The following is a 19,690-nucleotide window of genomic DNA, read 5'->3' as shown; positions in this document are numbered from 1 at the left end:
ATCATCAGGATACACTGTAAAACATCTTTCCAGTGCAATTAAAGATCCACTAGACTCTGAAATTTAAAGCAAGATATAGTCTTGCTTTAAAAGCTGAGGGTAACAGGAGACCAGGCTGACCGATGCAATACTTGGTTTCAACAACTCCACATGAAGAATTTAGTAACATTTTGGTAAAGGAAGGATCCTTTACACATTCTTTTCATCCCTTTCAAATTAATTACAGGAAAACAGCACAAGGCATGGAAAAGCAAAATGCAATGTACAATGGTATTTATCACAGTTAATAATATCACCAAGTATAGTACAGGAACCAATGTCAGAGGGAAGAACAGATACACAATGCAAGATTACCTCAGTGAGTAAGCGGACAGGCAAGAGTTAACGTGTTAGTAAAACATTTCCATACACGGAAAAACATACTTAGGTAGAAAAGCAGAGAAAACAATGTTAAATCTTGTATGACCATTAAGAATGATCAGCAAAATAAATAATAAATAAAGCCTGTCTACCTATACATACATATACATAAATACATGTACCGTATAAGCAGCATTATCCTAAAGGAATACTAGAGTGGACTATACTATAAACACATAGCATGTAAGTGAGGATTTTCACAGAGGAATGTTTGGTAGGTTAAAAAAGAAGATAAAGAGGGCTCAAAAGACCCCCAAATAAATTATTTAGAATAAGTCAATATTACAGTACGAGTGAGGAAGATATAATCTAATACTTTGGACTCTGTGACATTTGCAAGTCTAGTTACACTTGCTCCCTTAAGGAATCAACCCAGCAGTCTAAATGATCAGAAACTGCTTCTTTAACTCTTGACCACAGCAAGGTGGGGAAGAGCTGCATGAGCCGAACTCAGTCACCCAGGAAGGCGCTAGCAAATCCTACCGCGATTTACCTTCCATTCCTTCCAAAAATTATCACAATGTTACAATTTAAAGGGTTGTCTGACATTGTAACAAAAACTCTAAAGCCATACCAGATGACTACAGCCTTAGCTGAAATAACTGTTTTGCTTAAGATATACATTTATAAAAAGAGAAACCACAAGAATCACTAAGGAGCTAAAAAGTAAAATAAAACAATAAATAAAGAAAAAAGACCCCAGATTTCAGAGGATCACAAAAGTCTCAGTAAAATTACCAATATATTTAGGAAAACTAAAACTTGTGACTCACACAAAGAGCTGCAGCATCCTAAGTAACAGATTGTGCTTGATTCTCACAGAAGCTGCACACACGGGGACACTGTGCTTGTCCCCAATTATCCAGGCACTGGAAGCTTTTTGTTTTTTATATTTTGTTTTTTATGTTTCGGGTACTATAAATATTTACATATTTTTCTATACTTGGTCCCTTGGACACAGAAGTCTGGATTTGAGGGGAACATGGCGATGCCAGGGTTCAAACTCAAGCCTCGTGCATTCTGCTTTACCTGAGCTGTGCCCCGCCAAGGATGCAACACATTTCTTTTGTCCAACCAGTGCTGTCTGGTCTTGGACATCAGTTATTTTCTCTTTACAGTGTTTGTTTTAGATGTAAAGTGACAGTGTTTGTTTTAGATGTAAAGAGTCCAACTAATTGTTTTTATAACTATTCATTTAAAAACATAAATGCATGCCTTTAATCCCAGCGCATGAGAGGCAAAAGCAGGAGGATATCTGTGAACTTAAGGTCAGCCTGGTCTATACCGAGAGTTCCAGGCCAACCAGGGCCACACAGTAGACCTTGACCAAAAAAAAAAAAGAGAGAATATATAATCCAACTGAATGCTTGCACCTTAACATCTTCATTATCTTCAAATATATACTAGAGATCAAGTTCTGACTTTGGCGTCAATATTAGTTTACAGATAAGACACTATTAAATCACAAAATTAAACATTCCCATTATTATTTTAAATAGAAATTAAAATATCATTTACTTTGGGAATTAGCTGGGGTATAAATGATAATTTATAGTTATTTTGCTTGCATCAAGAGAAATCTCTGGGGATTAAATTTATGAAGTGTCAGTGCTATATGCACATGTATGTTGTGCATGTGTCTGTGAAGGGATGCACACATGGATGTGTAGCATATACACATGTATGTTGTGCATGTGTCTGTGAAGGGGTGCACACACGGATGTGTGGTATATGCATGTGCATGTTTGTACACGTGTCTGTGAAGGTGTGTAGAAGACTGAGCTCCTTATCCGGTGTCTTCCCCCATTACTTTCTATCTTTTGTTTTGCTCTGATTTTGAGCAAGGTCTCTCACTAAATCTGATGCTCACTAAATAAGTGAGCTGGCTGCCAACAAACGCCAGGTTCTGCCCGTCATGACCCCTACTCCATCCAGTACTGGAACACAGACACATACCATCCACCATGTGTGGCTTTTCTGTGGGTGCTAGAGATCTGAACTCAGGTCTTTGTGCTTGCCAGGAAGACTTTCCCAACTGTGCCATCTCCTAGACCTCTGAGAGTTTGTTTAGAAAAGGAGAGATATCTATACATTAAGCTGCCACAGAGGTGATTTGCTTAATTACATGTTCTGTTACTAACTCTAATTACAATAATCAAAACTAGTAATTATGAAGTAAGCTTAACCAACAATGGGGTTCAGTTTTCCAAAAGCATCCCTGATAAAGGGGTGCAGACCACATAAAATTACATCATTTATTTATCCATAACTGATTTAAGAAAGAAAAAAATATACTGAAGGAACATTTTCCTACAATTCCTATGCCAAGGCTCATTTCAGGTCTAAGGACAAGCTCAGAGAAACGACCTATTAGTTATTGAAACACTATGTCCCAGGTTAATAGTCCCATAACTTGAGTAAGTTTGGGAGCAGAACTCTACATAGTTCCACCATTGAGATTCAGGAACAGACATCCACTGCACAGAGCCACCCTTCCCAACATCCTCTGAAGGGTACACACACAACGACCTAATACATAAGGGATACAATTCCCAAAATGGCAGCAAAAGCGCTCTGGGCTCAACATACTTTGACCTCCCAACTCCAAACTAGCAATGTTATTTCCTGCACCACAGAATCTTTTACACCAATCTCTTAGCCCCATGTAGAATTACATGAAGCCACAATTTTCAACTATGGGCCACCATTTTGAAAAGCTCAGACGGAAGAGAGAGTTATAAAGAAATTTCATTAAAATTGACCCTCAGTCTGATTCACACACGGTTAAACAATAGTGGTTTGATTTGAGTTTTAAGGATGGAATCAGGCAGTACAGGAAGCATTTACTCCTGTGTTCCCAGTTCTTGCTGTGTAGGCAGAAAAAGAAAGAAAAAAAAGTTAGAAGCATGCAAAAAGATAAAATGTAATCACATGTAATGAAAACCAAAGGCTAAGAATAACTAAGTCATCTTTATCATAAAGAAAATATTACTAAGTCTCTGTTGAGGGAAAGCCAGTCATAGGAGAATAGCAATTTAAGCATATACATATTGTTTAAGTATAGTGAAACTAAAGCCAAGATAAAATGTCAAACTACATTAATCCTTTTAAATCTTTTTCTCTCCTATAGTTCTGTTTAGCAGAAAAAGTTTAGATTCTCACAGGTGACGTGGCTGAGAGCAAAGGGCAGCAGTGGAATTCCAACATTAGCACAAAGCGAGAAGCCAATCAAAGCACAGTGACTAAGCAAGCTGCCACCGGGACTGTGAAACAGCCTATAGCTGCTTCCAAGACAGTCTTTTCTGCACTGAAAGGGCTTTTGCCTTGCTCCTGTCCTGTGTAGAAAATGAGTTACCAGTTAGCTCCCCTCAACATGCCAGGCCACCATACACAGTAACAAATTCTACTCTACAATCCATGGAGACTCCTTCAGAGATTCATGATCGGGTACTCTAAAACTCACCCATGACATCACTGTCCTAGAATCTTTCCATTTCGCAACCATGAAGAACAGCACTTACCTCTAGTAAGTCGGAGCCCTCAGATTCCTGCCTGTCATACGGACGGATGATGCCGTCTTCGTGGATCAGGCGAGGTGGACGGAGGCTGGACACCTCCTCGGTTGATTCTGCTACCCTGAATGGTGTAACGGAAAATACGTGAGCATCTTTCAAAATCGGACAAATTTATGATGCTCAAACTCAAAGATAAATAGGTGAAAACTATTAGTCATTTTTAAAACTCATTCAAAGTGAAGAAAAATTATTAAAGCCATGCCTAAACATCCACCCTTTCCTTGAAGAAAGAAAGCGTCAGATTCTGAAAGGTCACGGACACTCTGTAGCCTTGCTGTCTGTCAGCACCTGACTATGAAATGAAATGAAAGGAAAACTGGGCTGTACCCCTCTCCATAGTACTTGGCCTTATAAAGCTTCCATGACTTCCCATTAGATCCAAGAGCCTTAAGAGCAGGCTAACACAGCACGGCGCCCAAGTGGATGGACATCCTCACCTCTGAATGCCTTGGAAGGTGCTGCTGGCCATATCTATGATCCCGCCAGTTGGACGAGCCACGGCACCCACAAGCCCTTTTCCAATTCCTTTAAAGAAGCCGGCAGCGCCCTCCTTCTTAGCACCTTTATAAACCAAAGACAACAGATACACAATGATACTTTAACATAGGCAAGTCTGAACTCAACAAAAACCCAAGCCAACTCAGAAACCACAAGTACTTAGGTTCCTAGGGACGATATATTTCATCTTATGATACTATGGTTGTTCTCAAAGCACAGATTCCTGGGCCAAAGCCAGACTGCTTCAGTAGATGCTTATGCCAAGGATGGGCAGAGACCTCTGGATACCGAGGTCCACACAGGGTTGAGAGGACTGACAGCTTAGTCAGTGTATATGCTAGGGGGATCGGAAAACTTACCAGAGAGCACTCACTCATACCATCACAAACAATAGGATATCCAAGTAGTATATTAAAAACAACTCTATTAAAACTCACACACTATAAAATATTCCACTATGGAAATTAAACACTTTTGGTCTATTAAGAACTAAACAACATCATCACAATCGATTTTAGAAAATCCCTGTCGTCTCAGAAAGACAGCCTACAGTCTGTCACTCTATTTCCCCAATCCGCATCTGAACCCATGCGACTCACCCCTTCTCCTCCCTCCCCTGCCTCTTCACACCCAGCCACCCAGCCATCACCCAGCCATCACCCAGCCATCACCCAGCCATCACCCAGCATACTTTCTTTGGAGCTGCTCCTCTGGACACCACACCCGAGTAGCTTTCACCTAATGCTCTATCGAGACTGGGCTCTGTTTACTCAGAATCGTGCATTCTAAACTCATTTACACTGTGGCATGTATCACTGCTTGCTTTCTGTCCATGGCTGAATAATATTCTATTGAGCAGATATGCCAAATTCTACTTATTTATGCACTGGGGACAGACAGTCTTCATGTTTTTGCTATGATGAATAATGAAGCTGTGAACATTTGCATGTAGGACTAAGTCTGTTTTCAACACTTTGGGGAACCTTGCTGACTCGTGGCGTTTCCATGTTCAGCTGCAGAGGGACAGGCGAAATGTTCTCCTAGGAGTGGCTGTACTACTGCATGCTCCTCCCAGCAGCCATGGCGATTCCAACTGCCCCACTCTCACTGATCAGTAGTGATCCTAACTGATGTCAAGTGAACTCTAGTTTTGATTTCCACCCACACTTCCCAGATGACTAAGCATCCACTCCTGTATCTTCCTTGAGGAACAGTCTATTCAGATCCTTTGTCTGTTTAAGCTGCATTAGTTATCTTCTTATTGCTAGCTTGTACCAGATCCTTCCATAGTCAAGCAATAAATCTCTTATCAAATATAGTACAAAATTTTATCCATTTTATTTTTTCTTTTTATGATAATAATTTCCAAGGCATGAGCTTTGTTTTAATTTTGGCAAACTGTCCTTTTCATTTCCCCATGGGATCCTCCAACACATAAAGACTTAGATCTTGTTGAGTCCAGCTGATCTGTCTTGCCTTTATCACCATGCCTTGGTGTCCTGGCTGAAAGGGCTCCGCCAAACCATAGCACTAGCTGCTGTGTCTGCGTATGAACCCTGACTTCTGCTTTCACCCTTTGGCACTCATTCATCCTGGGTTTAATTTTACAGACAGCATAGGTAAGGGCTGGATTCCACATGAACATGTCCGTCCCATCTGCTAAAGCCATTGCTAGATTCAGCTTGCCGCCATCTCAGAGATCCGGTACTTGCAAGGGTTCAGGGACCTACACGCCTCCCTTCAGCCAGTATCACATTACACATGCTTACTGTAGCTCTACACTGCAATGAGACATGCAACATATGCCAACACTACTGGGACATGTAAGTCCTCCAACGTGTGTGTGTGCGTGTGTGTGTGTGTGTGTGTGTGCGCGCGCCTCATACATGTCAGTTGTTACTGAGGGTCTCAGAGAATCTAGATTTCTGTTGGCATTGATGAGAACATCATTCAAAGTCTGAGTCAGTCACTACTTAACCTCTCTGCTTTCTGAAGACAACACATTGGTAATCACAACTGTAATATAAAATGTAGTTGGTAAGCCTCTCAATCAAACATGGACTATCAATAGCATCTGACATACACGTACCCTTCCCCTCCAGACAGGGGAGACGTGTTTTCCACCTACCTTCCACGGGCTTTGTGATTATTCCAGTCACCCCACCAACAACTCCCTGCAAGAGAAATCCATCATCAAGTCTCCAGCAAACCAAAGGTGCTTAACACGAAACCAACCACTAGAGGTCTCCATAGACACGCTAATTCCTTTTCGGTTTTGATGTTTTATAAGATTAAGGACTTAACAGTGAACAACATGCACATGTAAGTGCACGCATTATAAACATTAATCATAGGAAATTAACAGCACAAAGAGCCACAAAGCGTGTCATTAGTCTAATAGATCCAGTGCATCTGTCACAGATCCCTGAAGGCTCATCAGGAGACTCACACGCAGGAAGCCTTTCCCTCCTCTGGCAAGACTGTCTCCAAAATCTTTAGGCTGCCGCCCCATCTCCTCTCTTCTCTTCTGCTGATATTCTTTGTCCATTGTAATTGCTGCCAGGCCTTTCCCAACAGAGCCCGTGATTCGAGACACAACCCCTGCGGCACCGCCTACGGAGCATACCAAGAAGTCAGTCGCCACCACGCACAGTACAGCACGCACCTGCTCTAGACACGTACCCACCCTCTCTTCTCAAACGTGATGAAAAATTACTATGAGTTCTTGCTTTAAAGAGAAGTGACACCATTTTTAAAGCACACTCCTCCAGCCTGTGAACATTAAGAGCCCAGGAGGTCACTGTTAAGTCACACCCAGGTGAAATGAAGAAAATATGCTTTAAGAGCTTATTAGGAAGGTGAACTCTCTCTTACTGCATATTGCTTTCCATAAACAATGTACTTTAGAGCAGTCATTACATACACAGACACACATTGGTCATACGTACCTACTGTGTGTCCAAAGAGACTTCTCACCCCAATCACTAATCCTTCAGCAAATTCTTCAGGGCCTTGGACAGCACCCTGATGCAAAAGAAATTCAGTATTAAACTTCTAATAAGTGTAAGACTTGTAATCCAGTATTTTGAAAACTCCATGAAGACAAAGAAAGTATAAAAATGCATAAAGACTGAGACCGATTGTCAACTATCTCATAAATACTCGTAGAGTTGTACTGGCTGTGGTTAAAAGCAGTTTCAAACCACATGACCTCAGCAGATTCTACAATGAACACAGCACAGGTGTCAACCACTGGCTGTGGTCACAACATGCAGTTGGCTTCCCCGGACGCTCTACTGGCAGAGCAAAGCCGCTGTGCTACAGGACGGGGTCTACACCATGCAGCTCTCCTCTCCGTATTCTCTCCACACGGTCCTTCCAAAACCCTTATGCACATGTGAGATACAAGTGCCAAGGAGGACAGTTGGCTCCTAAGAGCCCTACCAGTCCTTTCCACAGCAGCAGAAACTGTAATTTACCCAGCATTCAGATACTCATAACCACAGGCAATACCAGAAAACTCAGGCACACTTTACTGCCCAAGATAAACATTAGAGTGTTCATTTGAATGTAAGACCATCTTTCAATGTCACCTAAAGTACTTTAAGTAAAAACCTAAAACTGATTATTATTATTATTATTATTATTATTATTATTATTATTCCATTGCCGTATACAATTAAGAAACGAATACTTGTCAGAGGAAAGCAGGACATTTGTTTCAGCATACATGCACAGGACTAAAGAGCCAATACCTGGAAGGGCTCGTAGAACAGTGCTTCGACTCCTTCTGACAGGCCCCTGATCAGTCCAAATGGGTTTCCAAGCACATCTAAGCCCAATACAAGCACGTACATCTGCTTCAAGAACTAAAGAAGGAAAGAGCAGAGGTAAGTCCTTTCTGAACGCTGAAGAATGTTTAGGAAGCAATGGGAAGAGACGATGGCAGGGAAAACAGTTAAGGGACAGTGTGTGCAATGACCGCCAGCACCTCCACAGCCTGATATCCCAAGCTGTGTCTTAAACCAACATCTGCCATGCAGCAGTCACGGAACCTCAGACAAGTCACCTGGTCTTTAGTGTTGGCCTTCCCTGATACAAAATAGAAGATTACACTGCTCTTGCATGAAGAGTACACACAGTAATAAATATAAAATTCAATGCTCATTAATATTTTTTATTATTTTACATTATTGAATTATATAGGGAATCATTAGTAATTATGGCAAAATAAGAAAATGTGTATTTGTTTGAACCTATTGTTCACATATCTCCCAGCAGAAGATGGAAAGACAAAGGCAGCCCTGCAGGTCCCCCTGGCAACTGTACCTGAGTGGCCTGAGACGCTGCACCCTCCTTGTCTATTACTCAATTTGCACAGTACCTACTGCATGGGGAGAAGCTAGCTTAGAACCCCTCTTGCAATCCCCTAGTCTGCATCTTACATTTCCTGGAGTGGCAAAGGTCTCACTGAAAAGGAAAGGGGCCTGGAGGAGAACACGTTCAATGGTGTAATGGAAGACAAGCTAAAGAAATAGAAATCACATCCACATACAAGACTTGCACATCCACCCAGCTAAACCCAGCAGGGACAGGCAAGGGACCATGAAGTCCCACACATCTCTCAAAGCTTTAGCAACTAATGGCTACTGGGGAGGGGAAGGAGTCAGTTTTCATCAGGGCTCTGTGAGAGGTTACCCATGCTCCAGTGCACAACAGTCAGCACTAAATGAACTAAATGGGCTGAAAGACAGGAAGGAGAGAGAGAGAGAGAGAGAGAGAGAGAGAGAGAGAGAGAGAGAGAGAGAGAGAGAACAAGATGCACATATGAGGGAAAGGGGATGGGGAGGACTTGGAAGGAAGAAAATGGGGATGCGGATTTAATTAAACATTATATGCACATAGGAAATGTTCGAGAGGAAAAAGTTAGAATTACTAAGAATGTCTTGCTATCCCTTTTTGATATGAATATCTAGGCTGCACTGAAGGAAATCAGTTCATCATAAGACTAGTCTAAAATTATGTTTGAGCCTTCATATCATAATGAAATAAAAGAAAGATGATCTAAAACAAAACTCATTTTTAAAAAGGAACTGAAATTAGACACTTAAGAAACTACTAAGCAGACTGGAGAGATGGCTCAGTGGTTGAGAGCACTGACTGCTCTTTCAAAGGTCCTGAGTTCAAATCCCAGCAACCCTATGGTGGCTCACAACCATCTGTAATGGAATCCAATGCCCTCTTCTGTGTGTCCGAAGACAGCTACAGTGTACTTATATATAATACATAAATAAATCTTTAAAAAAGAAAAGAAACCACTAAGCAATGCTGAGTGTGGTGGATACTGTAGTGTGGCTGGGGAGACTGAGAAAGGAAGACTGGGAGTTCAAGGACAGTGTCACGATAATGTTTAAGGCCAGCCTGGCTACAGGAAAGCATGCCTTAAGTAGCCAACAGCAGCAATAAAGCCATAGAGTAATAAGACTGAAGTCAGTCACATACCATTTCCACCCATGCTACGCTCTCATGTTCCCAACTTATGGTGCTTTATAAAGTGTGTTCCCAGGCTAGGAGGAAGTTACCTGTTCACTGTAGTGTCTGACAACACTCCACATGAGCTGATCTCTCTTGTAAAACTGGTAGCGAATCTCATAGTAAGCAAGTCTGGCAGAGACAAGGGAAAGAGTTGAGGCTACTACAACGATGTTCTGAGCACAAAGAAACCACTAACATTTCATTTATAGTTAGCATCTAAATATTATGGTAATGAAATTGTTCTAAAAGTGATAATTCTCATGTAAGATTCTTATGAATAAATAAAGAAGAAAATGCTTTTCAAAGTCAGCTACAGAGCTGGAGGGGTAGCATGGCGCTAGAGCACTGTACGACTCGCTGGTTCTATACTCTGCAGCGCACACACATGCATGTATGCACACCCGCTCACACACACACAAGTAAATATCATGACAAAAGTGATATGGTAAAAATTCTAAGTTTTTTCTTATTGCTTCCCACTTCTGATTCTTTTCTATGCATCCACAAAACCTAAAATATTGTATATGTCACTTTAAAACTCAACACTATGGATTACGTACTCGTATTTTACTAAGCATCCCTGTAAGCATTTGAATGCATATATAGCACTCCGTTACACAGCAGAGTCAGAGTAATTCCTGCTCTCTGGCATGCCCAAGGCTGTTATAATAAAGGGCACTGCCAGGTGCTGAGTAGGCGTACCTCTTTGGTTGCATTTCAGGGTCATTTTACAACTGAGTCCCTTCACTAAGGAATCAACAACAAAATACTCAGGGCATCTTTGTGTGTATGTCTGCAGATGGGTGTATGGTATGTATGCATACACAGAGACGTCTCCATTTACACACTAGCATTTTTAAGGTACCCATTCCTTAAGGTTGCCCATCTCTAGTGTTAATTATCGTGCTCTGAACTCTGCACTTCATTTGCATGTATTTCTAATAACAGTAGACATCTCTAATACCTGCCTGGCACTTGCAGGTCTTTCTGTGAAGCCTCCACACAGTCTGTGGCTGCTCCGTCCCTGATTCTCACTCTGTGTTTAACACTGACATTAAGAACCATTTCCCTGTCTTACCTGCCACCCTATTCCACAGGTTCCTTTTGAGAAAAGTATCTGGGGTTGCTGTTTTCTTTTCACTTGGAGAGATTAAACTGAAGGTCTTGACCCCTCCCTCCCTCCCTTCTTCCTTCCTTCCCTCCTTCTCTCTCTCTCTCCCTCTCCCTCTCTCTCCCACTGAGTTAAATCTTTAGCCGAGTATTTAACTTTTATGTAGTCGATCCTATCTAGTATTTCCCACTGGAATTTTGTCCCTGCTTTTAAAGGAGAAAGAACACTACTCAGAGATTTGTTCTATAACAACGTCTACTTATGTGTTTGCTTTTGTGTGTGGGAATGCTTGTGGCATGACACTCCTAAGCGTTTGGACACACATGAATGTATAGGCCAGAGGTCACCCTTGTAGGCTACCCCAAGGTGTTTTCTGCCATTCTTTCGGAGAGGGGCTCTCATATTGGTCTGGAAATGGCCAAGTAGACTAGACTGGCTGCACAGTGAGACCCAGGGGCCCACTGCCTCCAGCTCTCCAGCACTGAGACTGCAAGTGCATACCACCACGTCGGGATTGCATGTGGGTTCTGAGACCTGAGCTTAGGCCTCAAGCACTTCTCCAGCTGAGCTTTCTCCCCAGCCCTTAACTTGTTCAAATCTTTCACTTTAGATTTTATATTTCCCCCTCGATTTCTCTGAAACGTAGCACACATGTGAGATGGTAATAATCTAAAAGGAGTTTTTCCTTCAGGTAACCACTTATTGCAATAGCTCTGTGTACTATTCAGTTCAATAGACAGCTACAGTGCAGGCGCAGCTGGCAGGCACACACCGGCTCCTCTAGACTGCAGCACGGGGTTCTCCTCTCTACACCTGGCTACAGATCACGTTGGAATCTCACTCCCCTGCTACACATTTCTAACTAGAACTCAGTAGTAAAACACAGTCAATTCATGATACACACATCAAAATAATTAGGCTTTTATGAAATATTCACAAGTAACCAAAGTTATAACTTGTCCTAAAGCCCTGAGTCTAACTAGACACAGAGCAGCACACTCTTCAAGTCACGGGCAGGAAGACTCCAAGCTAAGGCTGAAGGAACAAACAGGATCAAAGCCCAGAAGCACTGTGAGGAGTGGCTCCCAGGATGCACTTTTACAAGGCCCTTACTTGAATATGAGGTCATCCACATCCGTCAGAGTAGCTCCTATGCTTTTCAATAGCAGGTTCACAGAATGAATTGCAATCATTTCCTGCTTCTCCTTGTCTGACTCCTCACCTCCAGATCCCAAAGACAAACTCAGATGCAACTGAAAGAAAAATAGCATTCAATACTGGAAAGACCTGAACAACTCTGTGTAAGACCAGGTCTTCCAGTACCACCAAAGGTGCCCTGGGGAAGCTTCCTGAGGCCTGCTCACATACCACAGAACAGAGTCAGTGCATGTACACTTGATTTCTGCTCATCTTTCCATAAAATACTAATTAGACTGATCTAGGATTAAAGTTCCACTCCCAAAGTGAATAAGTGTCTCCGTGTCCAGATGGAAAAGACTCTTATCCTATGCAAAATGGACTCACCATCTCAGAGCAAAACACAACAATGGGCACACAAACACCCCACCAGGCAAAACAATGGCTAAGCCTCTACTTCTATCTAATTCAGGTGAAGCATTTATAAAAACAATTAACAATAACAAACTCTGAAAACTTGTGTTGAAAACATTAATTCCATAACAACTCATCTTTACTTGTAGAATGAAATTGTACATAATCTATTTCATAAATCAACTTTAAACTTAGTGCTCTAGAAATGCCAAATATCTTCAAACTAATAGGACGGTTTTGGATAGCAATTCTGTTTTATACACCCTGTTAGCTGAACAGACTGGTGTATATAACCAAGCCTATGCTGCTGTGGCTGGCTCCTGAGAATGCAAAGGAGCATCAATGTTGTAATTGTCAATCTGGATAATTACGCAAGTACAGTGCACTCTAGCTGACTGCATTTGTGTATTTACTAAGAAGCCGTTCTTCCCTGTAAGAGCTGAAAAGAACAACAAAGGGGGGAAAGGGAATGGGTTCACAAAGTACGAAGTCAGGGAAGTGAAAGGTATTCAATTTTCCGCCCCCTTAGTTATGATCGCACTCGAGAAGCAACAAAAGCACCACGTCAACAGCATATGCCCGCTTCAGTGCTTTCCCGTGCTGGGGAGGGCGCCCATCGAAGCTCTGTTTAGACAGCAGTGGCTGCTACAAAGTGCAGCCCAAACGTTAAACACTGGTGAGCACTCTGTGCTTAATTAAGAAACACCACTGTCAGCTTCTTCCTGAGCACGGGGGTTATTAACTCAACACTGGAGAACATGCTCTGGATCCTCTGCGGGAATTATGGCTGTACATGTGTCACAGAGGACTGTCTTAATTGTCACCATTAGTCAAATGGAACCCCACCAAATCCCTGATGTGACAGATGCAGCTACACTGGTTCACAGACCTTCGAAAGCTCAGAGGCAATCGCACGCTACCTCCCAATAACAAACCTTAACAGGGGAAATGTGGAAATGCTCAAAGAAACTCAGGATTGACATATCACTCATTGAGGACTCCAGCAGCTCTGTGTTGAGAGCATCAATATCTTGTTGGATTAACTTTGTCTGAAAAAAATTAAATGGTTAATTTTTTCTCACTCCAAGAATTAGTTCAAAAATGGCTAATTTTTTCTTTATGTTTGGTTCAAGAAATAAAAGTTGTTACCCGTTTTCTTTCAGCCTCAGGATCACTTGTGGGGGTAAACAGGGCAATAACTGCCCCAAGGAAGCCCTGATCAACCTTTAAGGCCATTTCCTGGATGAGAACCATAAAATACCTGTGGGAGAATAAACATACATTACGTATGTTTTAAGCTAGGAGTAGTGGTGCGCATATTTACTGAGTTCATTACTCAGGAGGCAAGGACAGACGTATCTCTGCTGGTTTGAGGACAGCCAGGGTAACATAGTGAGGCCTTGCTCAAAAAAAAAAAAAAAAAAAAAAAAAAAGGTCATAACTGATTGTTTCCACCCAAAGCTACAGTCTTCACATCTTTGTGTCTTAACATTATGCTAATAAGATCAGAGTCTCCTTCAGCTGAGACTTATTTACTGCGGAGAAAACCACAACTAAGTTAATACTGCTGTATTAGCACTTATTCCACCGAGAGTCCCAAATGCACACATTTGTCATGTCACAGGAGATGATAAATTAGAAGACATACCATCTGATCCTTAAAGGTCAAGATGCCTGCTTTAAAGAACACAGCTCGTGGATCTGTAAACTTTATATTCTAATAGGCACTAGACACAGTTAAAATAATTCTGAATTGTAAAGTATATACAGACTACTTTAAAATGTTTAATATTTAAAAGTTCACCAGCCCAATAGTATAGATTGATACACTCGTTGGGAAGAGATTTTGTACAGAAGCCACTCCCAAACAAACAACAAATTAACTTTCAAAATTGACCCTTGTTTCGATTGCTGGAGCCAAACAGTAGACCTCTACTCACTTGAACTGTAAGACTTTACTGTACTCGTTGAACCTCGTAATTACGCTCACATCGATGAAAGGTTTGGGTTCTGAAAGAAACGATACAGAAGAGCAAGGTCGACCTCTGCACTGTTGGACGGACACCTTCTAAAGTTTTAACGAAGAGTGTGACGATATTTCTCCCTTTTCTTTTCCTTTTTTTTTTTTTTTTTTACCTGAATCCAAAGCGATGGATTTAGGAGGAGCCACGGGATGAAATACGACTGGGAACATTGTGCCTGGTAGCTGATTATCGACCTGGAAGCACACACCATTGCGACAGGTTAGAACAAGTCCGACATAAATGCTCGCTGCAGAGACAAGAACTCAGCCTCTGCATGCAGCTCTGCATGCATTAGCAGCTCCACTTTATGAAAGATGTTGTGGGCCCCAGTGAGGCACTTCCTCCTTAAGAATAGAAAACCCTCGGAGCTGCACTGACTTTGTGCAGCAGACTTCGTCTGCACTCTGGAATATGACAGCCTGATTCTGTGGGCTCAAATAAAATGAAAGTAGAGAGTGAACATAAAGTAAGAAAAAGTAGAAAGAGCAGAGAGTATTCTAAATAAAACATGGTAGAGGTGGAAGGAGAATGAAGGGAGGTGGGGGAGAAAAGGGGGGGAGGGCTGAGGAGAGAGGACTAGCAAGTAATTACCCCAAACATGGCCCCATAAAGCCCTGCTCTTTGCCATGGCAAACTGAAGGAACATTTATGAACAAAGTAATAGTGTAAGAAAAGACCCTTGGCAGGCCAGTGGTCAGACTGACACTCTTAATAGCATGTGGTGCTTGGTCTGGGGCAGCGAGCAGCTGAATCCACAGGGTGAGAAAAGGGGAAAACACACACACACACACACACACACACACACACAGAGGGGGGAGAGAGATTTATATATACATATATATGCTAATCTAACACACACATATACATATATACAACTTTATTTTTGAGGACTGGACTAAGGGCCTTATGCACACTACACCTACTATACACCTGCTCTTCTCAAGCTGCATACCAGAAGATAATAATTTAACACAAAGGACAGCTTCCTATGAGTAAATTAGGTCTCACTTTCATGCTTCCCTAAGAGGTCACAGATATCTACTTAGTTACCTGGAGCCAGTACAACCGAGCCCTTAGGCTTCTCTGGTGAGGAGACTGCTTAAACTCAACCTGAATCCCTGATAAGAAGTCCCGTTTAATAGGGCAGCGGAGAGGAAGGCGCATTTCCATTGGAACCTTGTCGAAATTGACCTGTAAGACAAGAGCACTTCTGTGATGAGCTTCTTCCACCAGCAGCTATTTAATGGCACTTAAAACACCGCATTCATGACCTTGTGTCAAGTGAGTACAACTTGGTAATCCCCCGTCTCACCAAGGTAACTTATTTTATTCTGTTTTCTGTTTTCCTTTCAGGCCGGGTCTCACTCTATAGTCTAGGCTGTCTTCGAACTCATAGCAATCCTCCTGCCTTAACCTTCGAAGTTTGGACACTACATGAACAAGCCATTACACCAAGCAGAAGGGCTCTTTGGGTCACATGCACCTACCGCCTGTGTGGCAGAAGCACTGGGATTCTGAAATTGTACTTTAAATGCCTTATAGAAAAATTAATAGTAATACAGAATTCCAGGCCATTCATTTTATAGTTATTTATTTTATTTTTACATTATGAGTGTTTTGCCTACATTTGCATGTAGGCTACTGCATGAAGTGCCTGTGACGGCCAGAGGAGGGCACTGAATCCCCGAAACTGGAGTTAACGGACATTGTTAGCTTCCATTGGAAGAGCCAGCCAGTGATCGGAACTACTGAGCCATCTCTCCAGCCAAATTCCAGGGAATCCTTAGGCAAAATGACTTACTAATGAAGCTAGGCTTGTTTTTGTATAACTTAGTGGCATAAACACTATCACCCAGCCTCAAACACTGATGGGGGTAGGAAGGGCACATGACTAGGGGTTTGTGCAAACCCTGCCCTCAGACAGTAAACAAGAGCAGCCAAAGGTCAGGCCCATGGCAGAACAGTCCAGAAATGCAGCGAAGCTTTTGGAGTCCTCCTGAAGCAAAGACAACTCTGTGTGGCCATGGGGGGCACCTTTATTTGTAGGTGCTTACATCCAACAGTCACTCACACCGGAGGGAATAACAGAGTTAATCTGCGTCTTCCACCCACGAAACACGCAATCTCGTGATCTATAGTTACCAACGAGAAGGTGTTACTAAAATGTGAGGAAAGGTTTCAACAGTCACAATGTCTTCATAAGCTTCCTGCAGACAAGTTCCATGGAACTGGTCAGCAGGAAGAACAATCAATAAAGACAGAGAACGAAGGTAAATTGTTTATAACTATATTTTAATTAAGGTAAATCATTTATAACTATATTTAATTAAGTATATTGACGATCTCTCCAATAAATACAGTCTGATCACTGTTAAGTTAGTTTCTGTACACAGGACATTGAAACTTTACTCATCCGTACATAGTACCACTATCTAGACCAAAGTGCCTATAAGACTGTAAAACCAAAAACCATACCTCAAAATTACTGTCCAGCTTAATCCAGCCACGGTCTTGTGACGTAAGGTGCTTCTGATAGGACTGTTCCAGCAACATTATCTGCTTCTGACTAAACGGCTTCCATTTCTGTTTTGGCTTCATCTCCCAAACAACACCTGAGCTGAAATAATTCACAAAGGAAATTAAGCTATAAGTATGTATTTTCATGGGACGCTTGCTGAATTTTGTATTTATCTGGATATCAACATCCTGTGACGATTACATTGATGCAAGAGATTCTTTTAAAACAGCAAACTTCACCTGCCTTCAAAGGTATGAAGGATAAAGCCGGAGGAAATATTTTTCATGGAAACACACTGGCATCTATCCAGCAAATGGCTGTTTGTGTACAGGACCACAGAGATTGTACACTGACGATGTCAAGGGGAAAAAAAAACCTTCCATAAAACTTTTAACTAATAAAATTTAAAATATAAAAAAAACACAACTTTAAAAAGTCTATTTAAAAATTCTTGTGAATAAGCCAACACTTTACATAATTTCTGATTATCAAAATCAGGTGCAAACTGTTCAAGTGGATTCTTAAAAGTGAAGATTTGTATTTATGCGACGTGTGTGTGTGTGTGTGTGTGTGTGTGTGTGTGTGTGTGTGTGTGTGTGGGCACATTGCACCCATGTATGTATGCTCCAGGAAGCGAAAGGAGGCCATCAGAAGCAGGAGTTAGATGTTTTCCTGAGTCACCCAACACGGATTTTCTACAAGAGTAGTACATATTCTTAACCTCTGCTCCATCTCTCCAGCCCTACATTTGTGCTGATTTCTAACAAGTGTTTTATAACATCATTACTGGCAGTTACTACCAAGTACTGACATCAATCTATGAGACACTCTATTTTATTTATTACCTGTGAGGGGTTTATAAAATTCTAATAGATTCTTGTATTGATAAGTTGCCTTTTAACCCATCATTGCACTGCAAATAATCAGATTATAAGAAAGTTCCTCAATTGGACAGATTTTGAAACATAAACATTTCCTTCATGCACACACACACACACACACATCCAGATCAGAAAAAAATGTTGTTTCAACTGAAGGTTTATGATATAAAATATGTTCTCTCCAAACATATGGGCATTGGAGACCTTTTAACTTAAGACAGCTTGGGAAATGCACACCAACGATCTGACACAGCTTATGATTTAAGCATTCCCCATCTTAAACCTGAGATTGTGGCAACATAAATTTTGTATATAAGCACTGCCATCTGGCTTTCTAATTTTCAATTAAAGTATATATAGGAACACTGTCAATTCCTTGAGCAAAGGATGGTTTCCAGTTCCAGGTAAGCGTGTGAGAGCAGTGCATGAGGGTAACTATTTCCTTCAGAAAGATTTGACTCTGGGCTCAGAATTTAGAGAGTTCAGTGAGAGGCTTCCATTGCTACATCATTCAGCTCCTGTGTGGTAAGACACAGGACAATGGACTTCTACTGCCATCAAGTCACAGAACTGGTGTGGTTAAACCATAGACTGAGTTTGACAACACACAACAGAGCCAAGTGTTTTCCACCAAGCATCTGTTGATACATAATACAAAGAAGGTGTTAAGTGCTTCATACTTTCAATGTTTTATGAAAGTTTACCCAACTAAGACTCTGTTTCCAGTCATAATGTATTTGAGCCTTCAACTCAGTCATGCAGAAACATCTTTCCCATTTGAAAATATTCTCACCACCCATTTTAACCTCTGCTGTGCCTTCGCACATGCACGGTGATTGAGTGTGAGGGGCACCAGTTGACTCCTCAGAGCCTGAGAGCCATCTGTGTCACCAGCCTTTTGTAGCTGACTGATGTTGTTCTGAATGTCCTCAACTTCATGTACAACTGTCCTCACAGAAACACTAATGGGCTTAAATAATTTACCATCTCTGCCTACATTTCTTTAGCTGCTGCAGTCAGACAAGCTCAACTAGCCCATGACTGACTATAAAAGGCTTTCCTTGCTAGACTTAACAAATGAGTCCCTCAGAAGCTGACTTTGGCTATAGTCTCACTCATGTTGATCTTTGTGAAAACTTGTGTTGTGGGGAGATGTTCCGTCTTGCGGCTTTCTAACTTTTCCAGCCTCTGTTCATGCTCAGTCTGGAGGTGTGTCTTCCATATTCTTCTGGCACAGCGATATTGGCATTATGCAATAAATTAATGCTTTGTCAAAAATAATACTTACTCTGCTATGCACTAAAGGAGAAAGCTCTTACTCATAAAAAAATAAGAAACATGGGGAACATCCTTATGTTTAGGGGCATCTAAACAGATAGTTCCATTGTGGGAAACTGTCCTCAAAATAAGTCTTTTACCAAACTCACTGTGATTAGGAGATAAGATAACCATATGAGTGTTTTCTCAGTAGAAAAAGAACCAGAGGAAGTAAATAGTTGCAAACATTCTAAATAACTATAATAAATGACATAATAACTAGCTAATAATAAATAATATCATAACTAACCATAAAAAAC

At 41.4% G+C, this 19,690-nt stretch overlaps 1 protein-coding gene across 1 annotated transcript in view; it reads right to left on the bottom strand.

Annotated features, from left to right (window-relative positions):
- Vps13c (vacuolar protein sorting 13 homolog C) overlaps nucleotides 1-19,690 on the bottom strand; it is a 165,236-nt gene that overhangs the window by 8,942 nt on the left and 136,604 nt on the right. Inside the window, 14 exon segments of the mRNA XM_087564087.1 lie at nucleotides 3,942-4,056; nucleotides 4,433-4,556; nucleotides 6,622-6,667; nucleotides 6,943-7,106; nucleotides 7,442-7,517; nucleotides 8,249-8,362; nucleotides 10,076-10,157; nucleotides 12,253-12,392; nucleotides 13,626-13,739; nucleotides 13,840-13,951; nucleotides 14,631-14,700; nucleotides 14,827-14,908; nucleotides 15,765-15,905; nucleotides 17,190-17,331. Coding sequence (XP_087420213.1) covers nucleotides 3,942-4,056; nucleotides 4,433-4,556; nucleotides 6,622-6,667; nucleotides 6,943-7,106; nucleotides 7,442-7,517; nucleotides 8,249-8,362; nucleotides 10,076-10,157; nucleotides 12,253-12,392; nucleotides 13,626-13,739; nucleotides 13,840-13,951; nucleotides 14,631-14,700; nucleotides 14,827-14,908; nucleotides 15,765-15,905; nucleotides 17,190-17,331 — 1,522 coding nt within the window.

This window comes from Rattus norvegicus, chromosome 8 (assembly GCF_021556685.1).
Source record: "Rattus norvegicus strain SHRSP/BbbUtx chromosome 8, alternate assembly SHRSP_T2T, whole genome shotgun sequence".
Classification (NCBI taxonomy): domain Eukaryota; kingdom Metazoa; phylum Chordata; class Mammalia; order Rodentia; family Muridae; genus Rattus; species Rattus norvegicus.
The sequence above is the reverse complement of the archived record's forward strand: the minus strand, read 5'-3'. Positions and strand labels throughout refer to the sequence as shown.